Source organism: Oratosquilla oratoria, chromosome 33, assembly GCF_046742065.1.
Source record: "Oratosquilla oratoria isolate Oo_2021 chromosome 33, ASM4674206v1, whole genome shotgun sequence".
NCBI lineage: Eukaryota > Metazoa > Arthropoda > Malacostraca > Stomatopoda > Squillidae > Oratosquilla > Oratosquilla oratoria.
In genome coordinates this window covers 3,809,638-3,834,307 of record NC_134809.1, presented here as the reverse complement: position 1 = coordinate 3,834,307, position 24,670 = coordinate 3,809,638, and the positions used below count along the sequence as shown (strand labels likewise).

Below are 24,670 nucleotides of genomic sequence, written 5' to 3'. Positions count from 1 at the left end.
GCAAGTCTGAATGACTGTTGTTCTTTATGATCCTTGGGTAAGATGGGATTTGTTTGACCTGCCCTGAGTGGTTCTTGATAGGGTTAGCCGGGGTAGGGGGGCTGTGTTTATCTGTGGAACGAATTAGGTTCTGTGTTAGTATGCATCGTCATCATCATCATCGCCACAATTTTCATCGTCGTCATCGTCATCATTATCATGATGGTGATGAAAATCACGATGAACATGATCATCATGATATTCATCGTCAGTCATCATCATCATGCCACACCATCACCACAAACACCCATCCCATCATAGCCAGATGTTCCAATTTCTTGTTGAGGTCATGGTGGAATAATGGAATTTACTCGAGATTGCGATAATAAAAATTTTAAGAGAGAGAGAGAGTAGATTATTATGGGCCAGAATGTGCAGTATCCGACGCCAAGAATCGAATTCGTGACGTATAAATCCGGGCTTCAGCATTCAGACACCATCAAGTATGTGCACGATTGAATTGCACACCAGGAAACCACAGTTATTGTGTACAACTCAGTAAATGCGACTTGTCCAGCAAGGTATCCACATGGTGTACTACTTAGCAAATGTGAAATGGACGGCATGCATCCACATGGTACGTTTGTGTAAGTGTGAATTGTATAAGCAGGCATCCTCATGGAGTACAACTTGATAAATGTAAATTGTGTAACAGGCACTAGCGTGTAATGATGATGTTAAGTGTGATTTGCACAATAGAGATTCACATATGGTGCAAACGTAATCGGGAGTTGAATTGTGGTCGACTGGACACGCAGGTGGATCGGCCGTAGATGGAGTAGAGAGTGGAAGTTGTATTAGGCCAAACGTAGAGAACACTATTTTTTCTTGTTATAAGTTTATTTCATTTGACAAAGATGTAAAAAAAATATATGTACAAAATACATCATATAAAACCAAGATAACACCAAAGCGCAAACATTTGTTTCGTTGATGTCTAGAATTTGAATTTTAAATATTATTAAATTTAATTTTAAATTTGAAATCTTAAATGGGAATGCTTGAATTTCCCAGTCACGGGCGTACACAGACGACGTTTGGAAGCGGGCGATGGGATACAGAACACCCCTATGGCCAGTACAATTCAAACTACTCGACGATTATTTCACAATAGACAATTTTCTGTTGAGACATTCTAACAAATTGGTGAGGGGTTAAGAGGAAAGACAAGATCCTTAATCCGAGTTTATTCCTGGCTAGTTTCGCAAATGGATTTCTTTTTCCTTTGAGAAAGCCTCTTGCGAAATTAGTCGGAAATAAACTTGGACGAAGACTTGCACTTCCTTTCCCTGCCCCAGACTTGTATTTATGCAGATGACCTTTCTAAACACAGATTTATATATATATATATATATATATATATATATATATATATATATATATATATATATATATATATATGTGTGTGTGTGTGTGTATATATGTATATATATGTATATGTATGTATGTATGTATGTATGTATATGATATATATGTATATATATATGTATGTATATATTGTATATATATGTATATATATATTTATATATATATGTATATATATATGATATATATATGTATATGTATATATATATATATGTATATATATGTGTATATATATATGTATATATATGTATATACATATGTATATACATATATGTATATATATATATGTATATATATGTATACATATATATTTATATATATATATATATATATATATATATATATATATATGTATTACACATACACAAAATTAATTAAAATAATTCAGATCAATCAGCGAGGGCACGATAAGCTTTTTTTTTCGAATAATAGGGCTTTCAAAACAAATTTAACTTTACCATTAGAAAATGTATAATCACTATTAATGAACAATACTGTGCATACCCATCTAAGTAGGTGATTTAAACCACTTGTCGTTATAGACCAATGAAATGAAAGTGCAGGTAAAGGAAGTGCACGTGAAAGTAGATTGGAACTTTACCATATCGTTACAGCCAACTTGGTCTTCCTCAAAAAAGGCTAACTGCAGAGTGTATGGACCTGACGATTCTAACTTTGCCCCAAATAATCTGGCCAAGTCGCTATTTGGTTGTCACCCCCCCCCTCAAAAAAAAAAAAAATCTCGGAAATCCTTCTTTTTGAATTGTTGGTCCCCCGCCCGGGCAGTGAGGGCGGGGTATAGGGATGGTCCTTCATCCAGAAGGACCTAAGAGGAAAAGGAAACAAAGGAATGACGCATAGGAGTGAGATGGGTGGCTATCAGCCTTATAAGGCAGAAACATAATACAGTGTAGTATATAAATTGTAATGCTCAGAAAATGTATTACACTTTGGGGGCCCACATTTTCCTCCATCTGTCATATCTTACTTTAAATTTGTGGGTTCAATTTGAGCTGCATCATGTCTATTCCAAGAGTTGACACACCTGTACAGACAAAGATTTCTCAATAGCCATCCCAAACAAAGATATATTTACTGTCAATTTTATCCACTCCCTTCATCATTGTGAGCCTCATGATGTGTCACCTTTCCTCTTTCATGTTTGAATATAGCAGATCCAGTGCTTCTTGTCTTGCATATTTTATTTGCAAGACTGAGAACCAGTTTGTTTATTGCTCCTTGTATTCTCATGATCTTGTTTCCATCTTTATGTGAAGACCACACTATCCTTGTGTATTATAATCTAGAGCTGATTAGGCCCTGATTTTTTTCATCACTTCATACATGTCATGAAAAACCAACTTTGTCAAAAAGGTAAAGCCATACCCACAGGCTTGTTAATGTATTTATCTAATGGAGTATTGAGTTGTTGAGTATGTAATGACTAGATAATGGACTTGGCTTTTAAAGTTTGAGGCATAAGAATGACCTCGATACCTGATGGAATTCTAAGTTTGACACAAAATTGAATAAATAATGTGATGACATAGGGCTCGTACTAGCTGTGGCTGGGCCTAAGGTCAGTGTCAAGTTCGTCAGAGACAAATAGTTTCCCTCAACCAAATAAGGTGTGTTGGCTATCAGGCACTATATAAGAATTATCATTGACATTTATGGATTGATTGAGATGGGCTTACTGTAATTGGCAGAAGAGCTGGTCTCAAAATAGCCTCTTACTACCATAGAAATTTAAATGAATAGACTATCAATGGTAGTTACTGGTCAATGAAGACCCTGTTTCTGATGTTATACTTAAATTTGCAGGTGACAGAGAAACCGGAGATAGTATGGCCTGGGGAGTGGTCCCAGTTAGAGGGTGTGCCCGAGGACCAGCTGGCCTACGCATACTCACTTCTCTTCCTTCATTGTCGGAATCTTGTGCAAGAGAGAGACGTTTATTACCAGGTAAGATAGGATTATGTTGTTTGGTGTAGCTTTTATTGTTTTTGTTGCTTTACTTTGATCATGTGTAAATTATGCTGCCATACACACACACACACACACAAAAAAAAAAAAAAAAAAATCTAACATCCTCAAATCACAAAACAAGCACTAAAAAATTGACCTATGAACTCGCTCCATCTAATTCTTTTAGACATCAGCTCAGTTGAGAAACCCCTCCCATGACAAGCAAGAACCATATTGACACAACTGTGTTCAGGCCATGACTAAGCTTTTAGATAGTAGGCCTAGCCACAGGATCAAATTCCCACAGAAGCAAGCACTACAAAGATGACAAACACCTCATCATACACTGCCTCTAACTTTTTCCTAGACAATTACATATCACTTCTATAAGTGACTTGTGGGACAGTCTGATAGTTGTTAATGTTTACCTGGGAGCCAGTGGTTTCCTGCAAGATGATGGACCTGGGGGCAATTGATGTATAATGTATATATGTTTACAGTATTTATTAATTTATATTAATGAATAAATTTTGTTACTTTAAAGGCAATGCTGAGAGCTCTTGTTGGAGATGATACAGAAGAAGGGAGCTTGCAAGGAAGCCAAGACAACGTCCACCATATTGGTGTGGAGCTGGCTGATTGCAAGGCAAAACTCCGTCGTTTAAGACAGGAATTGTAAGTATACTTAAATTACCATAGAATGAAAGACATCAATATGATTTAAGTATGATTTATATTACCTACAGGTTCATGAAAGTACTTTTGCTTGCATTTTCTTCACATGTATATCTTTACATAATGCAGTTTTTTTTTTCTAAAAAAAAATTGATATTGGTCTTCTGTGTTTCATGTAAATTAATTTGTTTTATAAAAACAATTTTATTTACTGAATAGATTTCTTCTTTCACCTTTGACTATGATGTTATTTCAAGGATATTAATGGTTTGGGATGGGAAGTTAAAGTAACATGCATATATACAAACCAAATGACTCTTTCCCCTTACAAGTGAGGTGACCCAGCCAAGGCATACATCCACCTCTCATCCATCCCATGGCCATCCAGCACCTATTTGTTGTCCTTTTTATCTTTGCTCTTTGTGAATGAAGGGTCACCAACTGCCTGAATCAAGTAAACAAATGGGATTTTAATGAAAATGATCTTATACAAGAAGAAAAAATTCATTAGCACAATTCGAAATCTTTTCTATGGAGAGAGTAAATTAGTTGTATAGATTATTTGAAGCTAGGGAAACCAATTCCATTTTTAATCAGAGACTGATGTCAATTGTACTGTAACATAATTTTCTAAGTACTATATGTGGACATTCATAGGATGAACTTTTGTTTTACCTAGAATCATTTGTTTCTTGTGCATTGTTTTTATTGTAGCACTAAGGCCTGTTTGAAGTGGTGTAACTTTCTATAGCAATATGATTTTTTTTATTCTTGTTTGTTTATTTAATGGTCCAGTACAACATTGGTGCACAAAACACTTTTGTCATAATACTTTTATTCCTCTTTTTTTCATTATGTGGCTGTGCATTAGTTTGAACTCTTGTAGTATTAAATTAGAATTATTCTTGCCAGTAAATGTGTATTTGTAATTGTTTTGAGCTAACACTGTGAGTATATTTATGGAGAGAGTGAATGGTTTGAAGGAAAGGTGGATCTGTGCCATATTGTGTAATGTTGCCATGGTTGTTCAGTTTATATGTGGAATTGTGTGGGAGTTTAGTGCAAAAGTGATGGGCAGGGGTTTGAAACTGGTATATAGAATAACTTTAAATGAATTATGCACTTGACCCTGTGTTTAGATTTTTAATGCTGATTTTGTTTATTTTCATCTAGTTGGGCTAAATTTATGTTTAGATTATAATGTTTATGTTCTCTTTGATAATGTAAATTGTTACAAGTGTGTTTTCAGTTTTGTTCTAGAAACATACCCTTTTTATTACAGTGATGAGAAGGTGGAATGCCTGGCAGAACACAAGGAGGAAGTTGAAGCTAACAAAGGACTTATCACCAAATTGCGGCAAGAGGTGAGATGGTGGAGCAAATCTTTGCTGAATATATAGACAAAGATAACCAACAAAATTATTCACTCTTGGTCATTATGCATTTTTACTTGTTTGGATAGGTATTGTTTATTTTAGCTAATTTTGACATTATAATTAGATGCTACATATAAAATTTTATAAATATTATCAGTAAGATTTTTCTTTTTGTTGTTGTCAGAATCTTGAGTTAGTTCAGGATGCAAGAGCTGCCAAGGCTTACCGTGATGAGCTGGACATTCTGCGGGAAAGAGCAACACGGGTAGACAAACTGGAGGCTGAAGTCAGCAAATATCGAGATAAGATGGCTGATATAGATTTCTATAAGACCCGTGTAGAAGAACTGAGAGAAGATAATAGGTGAGTAAATGATGAGCATAAACATATATATTACAATAATAGATTATGGACAGAAAAATTATAGAAGTTTGATGGATAAGGTGAATACAGAATAATGTAGAAATTTTGTGTATTGTTGCATCTGATCATCAACATATTTTGTCATTTTAATATATATATATATATATATATATATATATATATATATATATATATATATATATATATATATATATATATATATATATATATATAATATGTATATATCAATATCAGTATTTTTATTGGGACTTCTAATTTCAGAATCCTGGTGGAGACCAAAGAAATGTTAGAAGAGCAGCTGAGTAATTCTCGAAGAAGAGCCGAGCAGATCCTTGATCTCGAAAACACGATTCTCACTCTTAAGCAGCAAATCAATGAACTGAACATTGTAAGTTACTGCATATTCTTCCATGATGTAGTGCACATGTTCATTAGCGCTATTTTATGTTTTATTTGTATGTTTTTGTTTTCTATTTCATTATATATTTTTAGGAAAGAGACATAGATCGAGAACGTCTTCAGGAAGTGATGGAAGAAAATGCACAACTTCAACTCAGTAACAAGAATTCACTCAGCGAATCTGCCATGCTTGTGGCTGAGCTTGATGTGTTAAAGACCAAAAAAATAGTCAATGGGTCAAGTATGAGCAATGACCTCATAGGAGACGCTCAAGCTCGTGTTCTGCAGTTGGAGTTGGATAACCAGAGGATGAGAGGAGAGTTGGAGCAGTTCAAGCGTGAAGGGGTTTATGCTTCATCAGAAAAGGTCCTTGAACTAGAAAAGGAAAACAAAAGATTATCCTTTAAGGTATAGTAATGTAAATTTTTTTGTTTACTACTAGTACAACTAGATGTAGCCTTTGTTGACAATGTACAAAACAAAGTGTAAACTGAATGTACCTCACAATTTTAATAAAAAGTTAGAGTACAATCATGAAGTGTTGATGAAAGTTATGTATAATCTTTTATTAGAAAGTGAAATTGACAAATCATCATTAGGTACTTTGATTCTCTGACAGGAAATGTATGACCCAAAGGTAGGCAGTAATGATTCCCTCTCTTCTAAGTATCCATTGTGGCGTACCCATCTGGGACATGATGAGCTGGCTATTCTTAAATTAAAATTGTTTTAATGCTTGGTGGTACCCTAAATGTAGGCAGGCTAATTTGACCTGTTTATGTCTTGATAGTATTTTTCTTCTGTGCTGATATTTAGTCAGTTTTATAGTGTTTTGTAATCTGTGTGTTTGTATATTTGTAGGTATGTTTTCATGGGGACTGGGAATATATCTTAGTATATCTGTGATCATAATAGGAGTGGATTTTTTGTTTTCCTGTAGGTTTTGGAGTTATCATTATCAGAATTATCAACTGTACTCAGGCTTTAGTCCTGTAGTATAGATATAAAAAGTGGAAATTATGTTAATTGATATGTCTGTAAGTTAGTCATTAATGAGGTACATATTTGTGAAGGAAAAAAATTATATATTATGAATTATTTTATTGCAATGTCACAAATGATAAGATGCAAAAGTTGTTAGTGTGTAGTATGTAATGCTTATAATACATTTCTTCCCCAGGTCAATCGACAGCATGTTGGGACACAGGTGCATTATATTATTATATATATATATATAAATCATGAATGAGCAAATGGAGGAAAATTGTGAATGAATGACTTGTTGATATGACCTGAAGGGGTGGTTTTTCTATTTATTCCAAAAAAAGAATTTGAGTGGATGAGTAGGAGATCTCAAAAGATGTAGTCAATCAATCTACTACCGCAGACCTTTGCAGGAGACCCACAGCTTCTGGGTAACCAGCATGAGCCATCAGGCTTGCTCACAAGTCTATCAAGGAAGAAGTAATCGCCTGCAGCATAATACACAACATATACAATCTATCACTTGTACCATACAATACATCCACACAAACATATTCACACTCTGATCTTAAAACAAGCACTTCAAGTCCAAACCCTCCTGACATTAGCTATCTATTTATCTATATACCAAGGGCTTCTTGCCCTTTGTAAGGGAGGTAGACAGTTGAGGCATGTACCCACCCTCACCCATTCCACTCCCATCCACCACCCTTTGTTTCCCTCTCATTGTAGCTACTCTTGGATGAAGGTTAGACCTGATATTAGCACAAAAGGAAAATCTCTCCAAGAGAAGCAGGATCTATATATACTAAGAGCTTTTTCCCCCTTATCTGGGAGGTGGCCTAGTGAAAAGGGAAGTACCTATTCCACTCCCATCTACCACCCTTTCTTCCTTCTTATCTTAGCTCCTCATGGATGATGGGTCATCCCTGTATCCTGCCCACTGACTTGGGTCAGAAGCAATGCAGCAAGACACAGCACATCCACAGCAAGGCTGCTTCATGTAATTGGTGATTCCCCCTCTCCATCCCCTCATGCAGAAAAAAAGAGAAGATGGGGAGAAATCCTTTTGGACCATCTAAATATCATTCACACATAACCACTCCCTACCTGCCCCCTCCCTTCCATCACAGTATGATCTATACACAGCTTTTCTCTACTCATCCCCATCTCCTGCCTTCTCCCTTCCTTGCTTACTCAATGCCCCTTTCACCCCAACCATCTGTCTCATCCTTGGTACCTTTCTGTCTACCCTGTCATAAGCCTTTTCCAAATCCATAAAGGCCCAAAAAGATCTCTACATTTTGCTAAATGTTTCTCACATATCTATCTACCTTACTAAAGGGAAAAAAAAAAAAAAAGTGAGAGAGAGAAAGAAAGAAGCAAGAACCACACAAATATGATTGCATTTAGGTCACCATCCAGCTTTGAAACAATGCTGACACAGAATAGACCTGGCCACATAATCAGAACTTCAGATGCAACCATCACACAGGAAATACCTCATCTTATAGTGCACTAATCCTGGTTTTACCCAGACAATAACACAAGATTTCTTCCTGGAGTGACTTTTAAGGGCCAGTCGGGTGGCATTTACCAGTTATGTAAGGGTCACAGGTCTCTTACAAGAGAGACCTGGGGCAAAGGAATGATTGGTTGATTTGGTGTGTCTTTTATGTAAATATGTTAATATGAATTTCATGGAGGCAAAAAGAAAGAACCTGGATATGTTGGAAATGGAGATGAAGCATTTAAGAACTGTGGTGGGGGTTACAAGGATGGATAGTGGAGGTGAGGTAAAGAACAAGAGTAGAAAGATAGCTGGAAGTTAAGATGGATCATAAAGTGCTGGGGCGGGTTGGGCAAATGGAAAGAAGGAATGAAGAAAGACTAACAAAAAAAGTGTGGAAAGCTGATATAGATGGAGGGGATTTGAGGGAAAGACCAAGAATTATGTGGGAAGACAGGGTGAAGTGAGCATTGTATGCAAGAGGAATCTTTGTTAGTCAAGGAAGGGAGAGGGTAAAGGGTAGTTATGAGTAGAGAGTGGTTGGAAATGGACAAAGAAACTACATGACCTGAAGGGGGTTTCTTGTCCGCCCTTTATATTTCTTGAGTAGACAGGGGGAGGGTTTACTTTGTAATGAAGTGGGGTCAAACCAGTTTTTGGTCGTCAGGTCTTGCTTTGGAAGTGCTGTAACTTGCTGTATTAACTAATCCTTCATCCACAAAGAGCTAAGAGGGGAGGGGCAGTAATTGGGTTTTTGGGTGGGTGAAGGATGATTGAATTGTGAGTGTATGCTATTATTTGGCCACCCCCTCATAAGGAGGAAAGGGTTTTTTGGTATATGTAATATATATGTATATTTCACCTACATACTATTGTTATAATTGGCTACCTCCCTTATAAGGGGGAAGAGGCCATTTGGTATGTAGATATAGATGTTATAACCAATCATGGTTCTTGCAGGTAAGCCACTTACAGGAACATGTTCAGAAGGACAAGACTCGTTTGTTGGAAGTACAAGGTGATGTTGAGTCAAAGCAGCAGGAAGCAAAGCGGTTGCACAATACTCTTGAAGCTGTTAAAACTAATTCAGAGAGACAAGTCAATGAACTTCAGGTAATTAGTGAGGACAGTTATAGCTTTAAGTGATGCTTTGAGATAGCATTGATGTGCTTAAAAACAAGTCTCATCTCACCCATAGCTGTGTTGATGTACTAGTATTCCCACAGTTCAGAGAAGATACAACTTCATTGATTTATGAAGTTACAGATGATCAGAATTAGTGTATGCATTACATACATCAGTTCTTTTCCCATAATTTAATATTCACCAATTTTATTATATTTTTAAAAATAATAGTAACTTGAGTTTAATATTATGATTAATCCACAGCAAGAAAATACACAACTCCATGAACTTATTGAATCACTACGGGAAAGGCAAAAGAAAACAACTGATGCCCGATTGGTTGATGTGGAAAATGAAAACAAGAAGATTATGGATACAAATCATCATCTCCAGAGTCAGGTAGAAAAACTTGTTAGACATCTTTATCACAAATCAGCTTTTGCTGCCCCATATAGTGCCATCAGCACAATCACCCTTTCATGTAATTTCCTCTTTACATTCATTTCCAGATGCCTATTTCTCATGATGCCTATGAATCCCTCAGGACATTAATTTATCTACTATATATTTACTATTATTATTTTATACATATATTTATTCTAATGAGGCTTGAATATTGATAGGTGTCACGCTTGGAATATGAAAAACAGCATTTAACGCGACTGACTGAAAGACTACGAGAATCGGCAGAAAAACTCTCAGAAGTTGAGCACCAGAAAACTGAAACTGAGAGAGAAAACAAAGACTTGCACAAGGTATGAATATAGTTTAACAAAGAAGTAGTCTGAACTTCTAATAGATGTTTGATAGGTTTAAGTCTCCTCTTTGTAGAATTAATTTTCATGTCATTATCTTCTTAGTGTAGTTTTGAATTTATTAAGCTGTTGCCACAAAACACTAAATTTCCTTAATGTAATTTCAACTATGTAAAGATTCCTTGTAAATATTCTGTATATATTGTCAGTTTCTTTAGATGTAGTCAATGTATAACTTAATGTAACCTAAATAGTATAACTTTATCAAGACCATATCTTTACCTTTGATTACCATGTAGGCCATAGCAGCTTTTCGTGAAACGTGTGAGAAACATGAAAAGCTAGAAGAAGATCATGCCAATCTTCAAGTGGATTTTGCTCGCGTTTCTAAAAATCTTGAAAATCTGAAGGAAACGCTCAAAAAAGTAAGAGTAGTGTGTATTGTTGGGTTGAAATGGTAGTCATAAGGTAGAAAGTAAAAAGGAAAACTGAATAATCCCCCCTCTCTGTCTCAGGTACGAGCATTTTTAATCAATTTTGGATCTCTAAATGTTAATAATTTTGTCTTGATTTGTCACTACGCTTCTATATTTAGAAACTTATGGCACCACTGCTGCTAGGAGTGGTCCTAGATGCAATCCATGATATCTCTGGGAAGAAAACTGCTACTTGTGTTGTAGTGTGGGATTTGAGCCTTACCAGCTAGTAGAATTATAAGGGAAACAGTCACTTGTTATTTATATGAAAGAGTGGGGGAAAATAATGAAAGTTGAGAGATCTTGGCCCATTTTAGTGACTGAGTGCAAGCCTCTCAAGACTGCTCTTCCAGTTGAGATAAAATTGTTGATAGGGTTTGAAAATGGATAGTTGTGATAAGTTTTTCTCTGAGATTTGCCTTGCAGAACAATTTAAGGGTGGGAATGTTTTTTATGCCTTTTCCTTTTTGGCTACCTCCCTTGTAAGGGGGAAAAATCCTTGGTATCTCCATGTATGTATGTATTATTAGTCATGACCAGTAAGTAATTACTGGAGAATGGATTTAAATGTATAATCCGTAGGTGGTGGGGGGGATGTTGTTATATAATATTTCTGGCTGCTACCAGGTGATTGTAGTCATAGCTACATGGTAAAAGTTTATCTTGATTAGCGTATAGACAGTTGGGATTTCTACATTTATTATCTGGCGACTGCAAGGATATTTCATTGAGATATAGGATGTCCCACCCCCCCCCCATCCCCTGGCATTTGATGGGATTATTTTTATGTAAATCTTCTGACTGCCACCAGTCTAATTTATTCAACTGTGGTACTTCAAGGTTAAAAAGTTTGGTATTAGGTGATGCCTTGGCTTGTAGTATATACATATGTACTAAACCAGTGATGATAGATTATATATTTTTTCTTTTTCTTTTCATTTTTATTACATTTATGGTGTATTGTCTTTACTTTTGTAGATGGAGCATGTCCAGAGTGACAACCTAAGTCTTCAAGTGGAACGAGAGAAACTCTCCCGAATGATCGAGTCCATGAAAATATCTAGTGGGCGGATGGCAGACCTTGAAGCCGAAAAAGACCAGCTTAATGAGCAGAATTCTTTGTTACAGAGAAATATTCAGGCTCTAAAGGTTTGTTCTTCTATATTTTAATAGGTTTTTATCCATTTTATTAAAAAGGAAAGATGAGGTGAACACGGGTAATGGGCTGGGGATTGGAGATGGTTAAAGAAAATGGAGAAAAGTGGAAGATAAGCCAGTTATTGTTTGCTGACAACTCTTCACTTGTAGTATGATCAGAGGAGGGATTACGGAAGTTAGTGACAGAGTTTGGGAAAGTGTGCAAAAGAAGGAAATTGAAGATAAATGTGGGTAAAAGTAAGGTGATGAGATGTACAAGGGGAGAGGATGGCAGCAAATTGGAAGTAAGTATTAAGGGAGAGAGACTGGAGGAAGGGGATAGCTTTAGATACTTGTGCGCGACTGTGGCGGGAAAGGGAGGAGTGGAGGTGGAGGTAGAATGTAGATTGAGAGATACAAGTTAATGCCTTTGGGGATTAAAAAGTGTAATGAGAAATAGACATTTGGGAATGGATGCTAAGAGGAAGGAGTGATTTTGCCAACAGCACTCTATGGGGCAGAAACATGGAACATAAAAGAGGAAGAATTTAAAAGTATGGTAGAGGTTACTAGGTTGGATAGAGTGAGAAACGAGAAGGTGAAGAGGAGAGTGGGGGGTGGAAAGGGAATTAGGGGATAGGGTTGATGAAAGAGTATTAGGATGGTTTGGACACATGGAAAGATTGAATGAAGAAAGATTAGTAAGAGAGGTATGGAAAGCAGATGTGGAAGGAGTGAACATGAGGGAGTGACCAAGGATGAGTTGGATGGGGTAAAAGGGACATTGGGAAAGAGTGGAATGTCTGTTGAGGAAAGAGGGAAGACAGAAGATAGGGATGAATGGAGAATGGTTGTGTATGGATGATGCTATGATGCATAGAAGGGAGTGGGTGGGGGATGGAGGGGTGAGGGAGTATGTATGAATGATATTTTGACGCATCCCGAAGGGATTTTTCCATGTCCTCTCTTTTTCTGCATGAGGGGACGAAGAGGGGGGTTTACCGATTAAATGAAGCAGCTTAGAGAAGAGGGAGGGTGGAGGGTTGTGGAGTGTATTCAGGGATGGAATGGGTGGAAATGATTTTATGCCTTTCCCTTTTTGGCTACCTCCCTTGTAAGGGGGAAAAAGCCTTGGTATATGTATGTATGTATGCTTACTGTGTATGTGCTGTGTCTTGCCACATTGTTTCTGACCCAGGGTAAGATGCAGGGATGATCCATCATCCAGGAGGAGTCAAGAAATAAGGGAGGGAGGGGTGGTGAATGGGAGTGGAGTATGTGGGGGAAGAAATGGGTGGGAGTGGATTTATGACTGGGTACCTCCCTTGTAAGGGGGAAAAAGCCATTGGTATATGCATGTGTGTGTATATATATATATATATATATATATATATATATGTATATATATATATATATATATATGATAAAATTGGAATGTTTTATATGTTTTCAAAGTTTCAGGAAATTTGTATATGAATGAAGAGTATTACTAGAATAATTATTTTATACCTGTAATGAAATTAATCTACAAATGACGATTGTGTACCTATTGGGAATATGCAAAGTTCCTTTCCACTTGATTGAATTTCTTGACATACTTTAGAAATATTGTCTGTGTTTATCTTTCATATATCATGACTACATTGTTTGCCTTTGTCAGGTGGAGAGATCCAAAGTTGAGCAGTACGAGTTAGATCTCATGTCAGCCAGCAATGAAAACCAAAAACTTCAAAAGAATTTAGAATCACTTCAACGCAAATTGGCTGAAACGGAGAAAGAAAGAACTGAACTTGAAAGCGAAAATGTTAAGGTAAGTTTATAATTTGAGTTATTTATTTGATTTGTGCCAGTTTACTTGGTGAAAATGAAATGGTTACTATTCAAGAAGTAATTGATCATAGTTGTTTTGCCATTTTTTGTAAATTAGAAAAGGGTATTTTTGTGTACAACCACTCCTTGTTTAACGACAACAATTGGGACCAGTGTCGCCGTCGTTAACCGAATTGGTCGTTAAGCGAAAGTGTATACATATACGTATATGTACTGTATGTACAATGTCCAGCAATACATGTATCTTTATTTTTGTGTATTTTCCCTCTTTTATACAGTACATTAAAGCTTTATTTACTGTTTTGATAGTACAGAAAGCCCTCAAATAACGCTATGGTTAGGTTCCTGAAATTACCGTTTATGACCAAATCCACGTATGCTGACATTCCATATTAGATACCGGGGTATTTTTTTAGTTTCGACCATGGGCGCAATATAGCAATAGAAAAGTAATTATTAATTTTGTAAATTAAAATGTATCAACGTAATATGCAATTTTGTGGGCGGAAATGAAAATAAAAAATACCTTGCTACAAGCAAATATGCTAATGAACGAAGTTGGTAGCATAGGATCGGGACGCCATCTTGTCGTCTGTCAATTGACGGCCTCGGTACTTCTGACAGTATCTCGCGAGGTATATTTTCTTGAAGGAATGTTATGGAGCGGAGATACATGCATTCCTTCAAGCTGCAAGAACTTTGTATATCCCGCAAGCTGAGAGAGTGGTTGAAAAGCCCGCCAACGTCTCTCACAACGACGACAACAAGGACGAGCCAGATGACATTTAATTTGCAGGTAATGATTTATTAAACACAGGTTAGGTTAGTTTAGTTTAGGTAAGACGAATTTATCATCCTTTCATTTCTTTGACGTCGGCATCTATCATAACAAACATGGCATACCATTCGTCCGACACGACTTCGTTACTTACGAAATCTGTTTTAGCACCTTTTTTGTTTTTTTATTTCCGCTCACAAAATTGGATATTACGTTGATACATTATAATTTACAAAATTAATAATTAATTTTCTATTGTTATATTGCGGCCATGGTCGAAACTAAAAATTTACCAATACCAGTATATACTGTACCCCAGGTAGTTTTTGCAGCTTGCAGGATGGTAATGTAGACCTAAGGGTGGAGGGCAGTGTGCAGGGATGACCCGTCATCCAGGAGGTGCTCAGATGAGAGGGAGGGTGGGAGGGGTGTGGAGTGTATTTAGGGATGAAATGGGTGGGAGTGTTTTTATGCCTTTCCCTTTTTGCCTACCTCCCTTGTAAGGGGGAAAAAGCCTTGGTATATGTATGTATGTATGTAAGTTCATTTATAACATCATACAAATTTGCCTCAGCCAACTTATCTTACATGACGTCGTAATTTCGGGAGATTTACGTTAAACGAATATTGGTCTGTCATAAAGCCCGTTGTTACTCCGCATTGTCATTAACCGAGTAGGTCGTTAAACGAGGAGTCGTTGTATTGTACAGGGGGATGGTGAGAAATACGTATCTGGGAATGGATGCAAAGAAAAGATTATATGAAGGGGAGATTGTGCCAGTGACACTGTATGGAGGGGAAGATGAATTTGAGAGAGGCAGAAATGTGAAATTTCAATATGTTTGAAATGAAGTGTCTGAGAAGTATGATAGGGGGTTACAAGGGTGGATAGAGGGAGAAAAGAGGTGAAGAGGAGAGTGGGGTTGAAAAAGGAGATGTCAGATAGGGCTGATGAAAGAGTATTGGGATGGTTTGGACATATGTAAAGAATGAGTGAAAAAAAAATGAGTAAAAGAGGTGTGTAAGGCAGAGGTGGATGGAGTGAACTTAGGGGATGACCAAGGATGAGATGGATGGATGGGGTGAAAGGGGTTTGAGCAAGAGGGGACTGACTGTTGAGCAAGGAGAAGGCAAGGGATAGGGGGTGAGTGGAGAATGGCTGTGTATGGATGATACTTTGATGCAGCCACATGTCATTAGTTCCTCATATGTAATAAGAATCAACTAGTTTTTTTCCAGAACAGTAAAAAGTAGTACATTGTTTATGTGGTTCATAAAAAAAAATCTAAAATAATTTAGAGGAAGGAAACATGTTTACATATTACCTCTATGGGAAATCATTTGTGGTTTGGTTATATGAATGAATAAAGATAGATATCCTCAAAGGATTGATGAATTTATGGTGCCGAGAGTGAGAATAAGGGATAAACCAAAGAATGTGTTCAAGATGTTGAACAAGCAAAATACACTTGGGGAGAGTGAATTGTGAAAGTGTATAGATGAATGTGAATGCCATAAGAGGGGTCAGAGATGAAAATGAAATTGGCAAGGATTTCTCATGTCCATGTCCAGTTACCATTTATTGTGGGAAGTGGCGTAAAGGTTGACAAAAGATTAATCTATTATGTGTCATTGGTATTTTTGATAGATTCTCCTCTTTACCATTTTGTGTTTTATGAGAAGATAACTATATTCTTTTCTTCCACAGCTACAAAGAACTATAGAAACTCTAAAAGTTTCAACCAAAAAGTTGAATGAATTAGAAAGAGATATTACAGAGATTGAAGCATCAAATGACAGATTAGAGAGAGAAAACAAGTCTCTGAAGAAAGAGGTAAGTGGGTATTATGTTAAGTTTCAGTGTGAAGATTCGTCTCTTGTGGAAGGTATACTATATATGAATAGGTTTTATCTTGTCAAGGTATGGTACATATTTAACAATGAACAGGTGAACCTCATGTTGAATTATGGGGGGTAGGGAAATAGCATAGAAACCATGAATGCAGTTATAATAGTTCTCTCATAAAATGGGTCACAGGACTTGTGTTCTCTTGCATAACTCTTATTCACTCAGGAATCACAGACATTTCTTGAATTATGTCACAAATAACAGAGAATAGGGGCAGTAAGAACACACAGAATGGCACTCAGACTGGCCAGGGTATGTGGTGGGCAGCACCAATGTGCAATGCTACGCCTAAATTTTGATAGGAAGGAGCTTCCATGAATGTGTGAATCATGAATCCAGAAGTACTGAATCAGGAAATAGTGAGGTTCTGTTTGCTTTTGACCTGGATGATGGACAGGAGACTGGAATGACCTTTCATCCACAAGGAGCTAAGATGAGAGGGCAGCAAATGAATGGTGGATGGGAGTGGATGTGTGCCTTGACTGGCTACCTCCCATATAAAGGAGAAGAAGTCCTAGGTGTATAGGTCTATCTATGTAAATACCAAGGGATTTTTCCCCCTTGTAAGAGAGATATATGGCTAGATAGATATAAAATTAATTATTATTATTATTAATTATTATCATTATTAATTATTATTATATGAAATGGCCATGCTGTGGATGTCCTGATATTATTATATGAAATGGCCTTGCTGTGGATGTCCTGTGTCTTGCTACACTGCTTCTGACCCAGGGCATTAGGTAAGATGCAGGGATGACCTGTCATCCAGGAGGAACCAAGATAAGAGGGAGGGAGGGAGGGAGGGGGTGGATGGGAGTGGAGTATGGGTGGAAGTGGATTTTATGCCGTTGTTTTTTGGCTACCTCCCTTGTAAGGGGGAAGAAGCTGTTGGTATATGTATGTAAATATATATATATATATATATATATATATATATATATGTATGTGTGTGTAAACTTATTTTGTATGAACAATGCTTATTTTTGCTGAGTTTTTATTTTATTTTATTTTTTTATTTTTTACAGGTAGTACGATTACGAAGTGCCATAGAAGTTAAGGATAGTCTAATTGACGATTCCTCATCACGGGTCTCTACCTTAGAACGAGATAATAAAAGGCTCAACAAAGAAGTCGAATCACTTAAATCTATTGAATCTAGGTAAAGCAGATTTAATGTTTATTATGTATTTTTTATATATTAATTTTATTAATTTAGTTATTATTTTTAATGTTGATGAAGATTACTGCCTCCATTTTCATTGTCTGGAAATCCATAGCTCCAGAGCAACTGGCAACATTCCATGGGTCCTTCCAAAAATCTCTTGTAAGATGTTTGAACAGTTGCTTTTGTTGTATTAGTGTGGGCATATTCCTCTATCTCCAGCCTATAGCCTATAGTAATAGAAGGAGAGTAGTTACAATTTGTCAGTTCTCCAGTTGTGGAAAAAGTAGAGAAAATATGTTTGAAGTTGATAGAGATTCTAGGCCCAGTTTGGGCCAGTTTTGGTAGTTGTGAGGTGTTGATGATATTTTGAAGATGGGTGGCATGGAGATGATTGTTGCAGAATCGTTTGTGCAGGTATCCATTGTTTATTCAGCAAAGGGATTAATTGAGAAAGCCTTAATCCGTTCAATTGAAGGTCCTTTCTTTAGCTAGCGTCAATCAGAACAAAATTTGAGAAGTATACTAGCATAGTAGAGGGGTTAAGAAAAGTTGCATCATTGTTGTTTTTGCTTGCACATCAACATCTCACATTATATCTTGTGATTCAGGGTACGTGAATTGGAGAAGGAAAAGAGAGAAATTGAGCAACAAAGTCAGGTTGAGCGCAAAACTCTGAATACACTTCGAGAAGACTTGGTCAGTGAGAAGGTTCACACTCAACAACTTACAAATCAACTTGAAAGTCTCAAAGGTGACTTGGCCAAAGTGGGACTTGATCATAACAAGCTGTCAGTGCCTAACAATCAAGTGAACGAGGATGGCGAGTCGTAAGTATATGATATTTTGTTTGAGTACTGAAATTGCTGTCACCTTAAAGTTATTATAGAATTAAGTTATTTTGAAAATGCTTATAGCATTGTATGAATGATTTGATGGAGAGGCATTGACATTATAAGTGCATCTTATGAATAATATATGAATTCTTTCATATTCTGTATTTGTTGTCCTATAACAGAAGGTTCAAGGTTCTGGAATCCATGCTGGAAGAAACAATGAAAAGAAGTATAGAACTCCGAGAAGAAAAAATCTCGGCACTGGAGAGTCGCTTAGAAGAGTCAGTTAACCGGAATAAAGAATTTAGAAATGAGCTGTTGCAGGTAAGACTAACTTTTAGATTTCAGTATTTTCCCTGAGTTTTGTGCATACTTGTTTATATCCTCTGACTATCAAAAGAAAGACCAAGAATGAAGTTGATGGATGGGGTGAAGGCAACCTACAAGGAATGTCTGTCAAACAGGGGGAGGGGGGGAAAGAGTGCAAAATATAGAAATGAATGGAGGAATGGATGAAAGGATGATGTGGGCCATAGGGATGTTTTCGTCTGCTCTATAAATTATTTTGAGTGTAGTAACAAGAAGGGGGTTAGTTAGCATGTGATGAAGGAGTGGAGATAAACCAGCTCTGGCTGTTGGACGCTTCTGGAGAAGCGATGTTCTTTGCTGCATTGCTCTTGATCGTAGTGATGTGGAGAGGGACAGGGATGATGCATCATCCCTGAGGTACTGAGATAGGTTTCAATGGGTGTGTGCTTCGACTAGAGCAAACACACACACACTTATAAGAGGGGAAAGTCCTTTTGATTGTTTAGGAGATTGACTTTTTTTTTTATGTCTTGTTCTTTTACTTCTTTCCCTTCTTTTAATTATTTTTAGTTTCTTCTTCAGCTTTTTTATCTAGATATATATATCTATATCTAGATATATATCTATATCTAGATATATATCTATATCTAGATATATATCTATATCTAGATATATATATATATCTATATCTAGATATATATATATATCTATATCTAGATATATATATATATCTATATCTAGATATATATATATATCTATATCTAGATATATATATATATCTATATCTAGATATATATATATCTTGTGACACTGCTTCTGACCCAGGGCAGTGGACAAGGTGCAGGGATGACCCGTCATCCAGGAGGTGCTCAGATAAGAGGGAGGGTGGAGGGGTGTGGAGTGTATTCAGGGATGGAATGGGTGGAAATGATTTTATGCCTTTCCCTTTTTGGCTACCTCCCTTTTAAGGGGGAAAAAGCCTTGGTATATGTATGTATATATATCTCACTCCAGAGATTATGGTGCTTATTGTGTTATACTTCCTTGGCATAGGTGAAACGCGAGTATGAATCCTTAAAACAGCGACACATGGAGGGAGGTCCAGCTGTAGCTCAGGATGCTATCAAAGAAATTGCAAGGCTACAGGATGCCTTAACAAGGACCAGTGAGGAGGTATGTTTTTCTGTGTGTTTTTTCCCTCCACCTTGGGATTTTTTTCTGTTGAATGTCCTTAACCAAAAGAAGTAAAGTATATTTTTTATTTGATATATGGTTAGTGAGCCATGTTGAAGGCTTGTTTCACCTAGTATGTATGGGTCTCCTGTAAGACAGAGCTAGTGCAAAAAATTGATTTATTGATTGACTAATTCTTTTTATGTTTATTTCTAATCCTTGCAGAAAGACAGTGTTGAAAGTGAAATATCTGTGCTCAAGTCTCAGACTGCTAGTTATCGGGAGCAGGTGTGTGCACTTCAGTCCCAGGTGACCTCGCTGAGCAACCAGAACACAGTCATTTCCCAACATAATGCCAAACTGCAGGGTGAGAATGCCCGACTTCAGGTGGAGAACACAACATTGCAGTCTCAATCTGCTTCCCTAATTGCACAGAACTCCTCTCATCAAACCACTGCCACACAGTCTGAGGCCGAGCGAGATAAGGTGAGTTTAATGTTTTTTTTATTGTCAAACTCTAGCTGTGTTTCCACCTGTATGGTGAAATTTGTAACATTCTTGAAGAATCTGTACACTGGTTTAACTGCTTCACTATATTTTATATGATCAATTTTTAATTATGGTGGGGTTTTTTTTCTTCATAGTTGAAAAAGGCCTTGGATGTTGCAACCTCTAAACTTAGTTCATTAGTGAAAGACCATGAAGCTCTTCGAAAGCTTCATGAGCAACTATCTCAGGAGTATGATACCCTAGTTCAGGAGCATTCCAACCTCAAGACCACAAACAAAACTCTGAGAGCTGAATTTAAGGCATTCAAGGTAAGTTGTAAACCTATGTATTATTATTAAAATTAAAGAAAAAAAAATAATTTAGTGTAAAGAGAATTTGCAGAAGTTATCACTATCACATGGCATGATAAATGCCAGATTACCTTTATTTCAATTATGGATGGATCCTATCATGAATAGGGTCATAATTTATTGAAACCATATTTGTTTAGGTTTCACCTAAAAACAGAATAAAATGATCTATTATTGGCCACATGGCATGTCTGTCAAGAAGAGGAAAGAATACAAAAGGTAGGAGTGAATGGAAGGAGATTGTCAATGGATGTAGAGACAACAGGGCTTGAAGGGATGCACCAAAACCACACAGAAACTAAACTTTTCTCAAAAGATTATCACATGAAAATTATAGGTACACAGTCCTATGCTAGAACCCTAAACACAACTCGTTCATCAAATTATATTACAGCTAAATGGTAAAGGGGTGAGGGGATACCACCTTTACCATACATCTACACAAAACACGTACACACTCAGATCACTAAACAAGCTCTCCATGACAGACCACCAACTTCATTACTCCACCAACACCCCGTAGACATCATTCCCACAGAAAAATCTCTCACAAGATAATTAAGAACCACACTAGCATGTTTCCATTCAGCATTAAAACAATATATACACTGAATCAAACTGCCCTAGATGCAACCTCCTCACATAAGATACAGATCCCCTCATTCTACAATGTCCCACACTAACAACAACTAGACATCAACATGGTATTTCTTTGCTGAGTGATATATGGGCCTGCCTAGTGGCTGTTGCTAGTTACCTGGGAGCGTAGGTCCCCTGCAAGAGAGACCTAGGGTAATAGAATTGACTGAAGTATGGTATATTTGTCTGCACTTTTGTGGAGCTTTGATTAGGAATTTTGTAGGTATGTCAAAGTTTTTACATTTGTATCATATGTGCTTAGTGTTAAGCTTGTTTATTTGTTTTTGCTTTAAGATGGCTATCTTTTACCAGGAACGCCAAAACAATCTATCCCAAGGTGAAGATGAATTACTTAAACTTCGTGAAGCACTGGAGGCAGAAATGGCAAACCTCAAAGAGGATTCCACATCCCTCGCTAACCTTAGGGCAGAGCACTCTAGACTCAAGGTAGACATTTATAATTTAGATATATGTTAGATGCTAATATTTTCATATAGACAATAAGATATAATTTGCAGAAATGTATGATTTCATTGTTCTTATTCATTACCAATTTTATCAATGAAAACTTGTGTAATTTATGAATATGTGTAGTAGAGCCTTTGTTGGAATTGGAAATAGAGTGAGTGGTTTGAGGTAAAGGTGGGGCTTTGTCATGGATGTGTCATGTTGCCATGGCTGTTCAATGTGTACATATATAGAGTGGTGCAGGACGTAAAGGCGAAGGTAATGGGCAGGGGACTGGAGATGGTTAAAGAAAATGGAGAAAAGTGTGAGGTGAGCCAGTTGTTGTTTGCAGACAACAGTACATTTGTGGCAGGGTCAGAGGAGAGATTAAGGGAATTTGTGAAGTTTGGGAGGTTATGTGACAGGAGAAAGTCGAAGGTAAATGTTGGCAAAAGTGAGGTGATGAGATGTACAAAGAGAAAATGGCATTGAGTTGGAAGTAAGTCTTAAAGGAGAAAGGCTGCAGGAAATGCATAGTTTTAGGTATTTGGGGTCGCATGTAGCAGGAAAGGGAGGAGTGGTGGTAGAAGTAAATTGTAGACTGAGAGAAGCAAGTAAATGCCCTGGAGGATTAAAAAGTGTAGTGAGAAATAGGTATTTGGGAATGGAGGCAAAGAGGAGACTATATGAAAGGGTGATTTTTGCTGATGGCATTGCATGGGGGCAGAAGCATGGAATTTAAGAGAGGCAGAGAGGAAAAGTTTAAATATGTTTGAGATGAAATATTGATATTTTTACAAAAGGAAGTATATGTACCATTTATTGCCAACTTAAGGTTTGTTCTTTAGCTTTCATTAGAAAAAAGTTGATTTAAAGAGATTACAGAACTTGAGTTTACAAGTAAATTTTGAGGCACACTATATTGTACAAAAGTACAGGTTTATGGCATATAAAAGGGCAGAAGAGATAGGAAAATGAAGTAAAAAGAATTGCTTCCATTATATTTATGATTCAGGGATATTGATTTCATAAGATACCATGATTTTCTAACAAGGCAACAGATGTCTATGAACAAATTCTTCAGGTTTAATGTGATGGACTTTTCAGATATTATTTATCTAATGTATTTTACAGGATGATTTCCGATGTTTGTTTAGTGCAAATGAAAAACTGAGAGGTGAATACAAAAGTATGCAGGGTGACTACAAGACCTTGAAGACAGAAAACAATTCTCTGAAACTAAAGCTCACTGAATTGAGTGGAGAGGTCAATGATGCTCGTGACCAGATGGGTGCTCTTGACGTTGAGGTTGCTAAACTTACAAATAAATGTCAGGTATGATGTCTTTTTCTTAAAATAATGAAACTCTTTGATGGAAGTAACTTATAGAATTACTTAGGGTTATAGTAATTTTGCATATAATGTTTAGGTATGTGTATATATATATTTATATATGAATAGATAGGCTGGCTACCTTCCATATAAGAGGGAAGAGGCCCATTGTATATAGATAGATAGAAATAGAGTTTTATTTCTCCTCCCACAGGTGCTTCAGACAATAAATTCATCTCTTGAAGATGACCGTAGAAATCTAATGTCACAAGTATCCCTACTTCTTACGCAGTATCATGACCTTCTTACACAAACTCTAGAAGATAAGCAACATTTTCATGAAGAGGAGAAAAGTTTTACGTAAGTTTCATTGTTGATATTGATTGGTAGTTTTCATGTGTTGTATTTGTTACTGGTCATACATGGTGGGGAGTTGTACTGTTTGACACCTTGAAAATTAATATAGTCGTGAATTTTAATGATTATAAAATTGTTGCCTTCCTTTCAGGTGAGTAGAGTATTATTGAATAACATAGTTTTAGCTGGTAAATTAATTTACAATTATTACCAATTGTATGGTTTCAAAAGTTTTATAACAAACTTGATGCTGAAAAATAATAACCATGAATTTTATAATGGTGGTAAGGTTGTTGCATGTAATTAATAAATGAATAATGTTATTGTTGAATGATATTGTTATAGTTAGTGCTAGCTGAAAAATTACCTCGAACTTGTAAGTCCGGTTAAGATTTTTTGTTTGTTTTTTTCTTAGTCCTCTTTTGGGCGAGGAAGAGAAAAAAATCACGTGAGTTGGTTATTCATTGGATTAGCTTGATAGTCTACAAATGTTGACATCAGATACTATAGTACTTAAGAGATCTTAACTATCATCATATCCCCACTGAGAGTAGGGAATAAATGTATTGAATAATATTTACATATCAGCTCATCACTAAATTGTTTTTGTAAGCTATCATTTATATATGCTTTAAGAGTGACTAAAGAAATATGCATTCTAAATGATGTTCATGTTTATTAGCATGTTAGCCAATGCTGTAAACACACACACTCTCACTTGCTCTCTCTCTCTGTCACTCACTTTCACACTCTCACTCTAACACTTTTGTATTCTCACACTTTCTCATTCTAACATTCTCTCATTCTTACAATCTCTCATTCTCACTCACTTAAAGTATATT

The 24,670-nt window shown here is 36.5% G+C and overlaps 1 protein-coding gene across 14 annotated transcripts in view; it reads left to right on the top strand.

Moving 5' to 3' along the window:
* The window catches only part of Girdin (protein girdin), a 328,484-nt gene that overhangs the window by 286,118 nt on the left and 17,696 nt on the right, over positions 1-24,670 (top strand). For 7 of the 14 annotated variants that reach the window (XM_076172482.1, XM_076172480.1, XM_076172479.1 and 4 more), the window contains 24 exons: positions 3,229-3,369; positions 3,917-4,047; positions 5,330-5,411; positions 5,608-5,786; positions 6,069-6,195; positions 6,300-6,614; positions 7,387-7,413; positions 9,661-9,813; positions 10,090-10,224; positions 10,449-10,580; positions 10,880-11,005; positions 12,035-12,205; positions 13,854-14,003; positions 16,510-16,635; positions 17,739-17,872; positions 18,487-18,705; positions 18,894-19,035; positions 20,074-20,193; positions 20,419-20,679; positions 20,838-21,011; positions 22,005-22,139; positions 23,274-23,474; positions 23,686-23,831; positions 24,244-24,276. In XM_076172482.1, coding sequence (XP_076028597.1) covers positions 3,229-3,369; positions 3,917-4,047; positions 5,330-5,411; positions 5,608-5,786; positions 6,069-6,195; positions 6,300-6,614; positions 7,387-7,413; positions 9,661-9,813; positions 10,090-10,224; positions 10,449-10,580; positions 10,880-11,005; positions 12,035-12,205; positions 13,854-14,003; positions 16,510-16,635; positions 17,739-17,872; positions 18,487-18,705; positions 18,894-19,035; positions 20,074-20,193; positions 20,419-20,679; positions 20,838-21,011; positions 22,005-22,139; positions 23,274-23,474; positions 23,686-23,831; positions 24,244-24,276 — 3,560 coding nt within the window. The remainder of the gene's footprint in view (positions 1-3,228; positions 3,370-3,916; positions 4,048-5,329; positions 5,412-5,607; positions 5,787-6,068; positions 6,196-6,299; positions 6,615-7,386; positions 7,414-9,660; positions 9,814-10,089; positions 10,225-10,448; positions 10,581-10,879; positions 11,006-12,034; positions 12,206-13,853; positions 14,004-16,509; positions 16,636-17,738; positions 17,873-18,486; positions 18,706-18,893; positions 19,036-20,073; positions 20,194-20,418; positions 20,680-20,837; positions 21,012-22,004; positions 22,140-23,273; positions 23,475-23,685; positions 23,832-24,243; positions 24,277-24,670) is intronic. The other 7 variants (XM_076172486.1, XM_076172485.1, XM_076172484.1 and 4 more) reach the window with 4 other exon arrangements.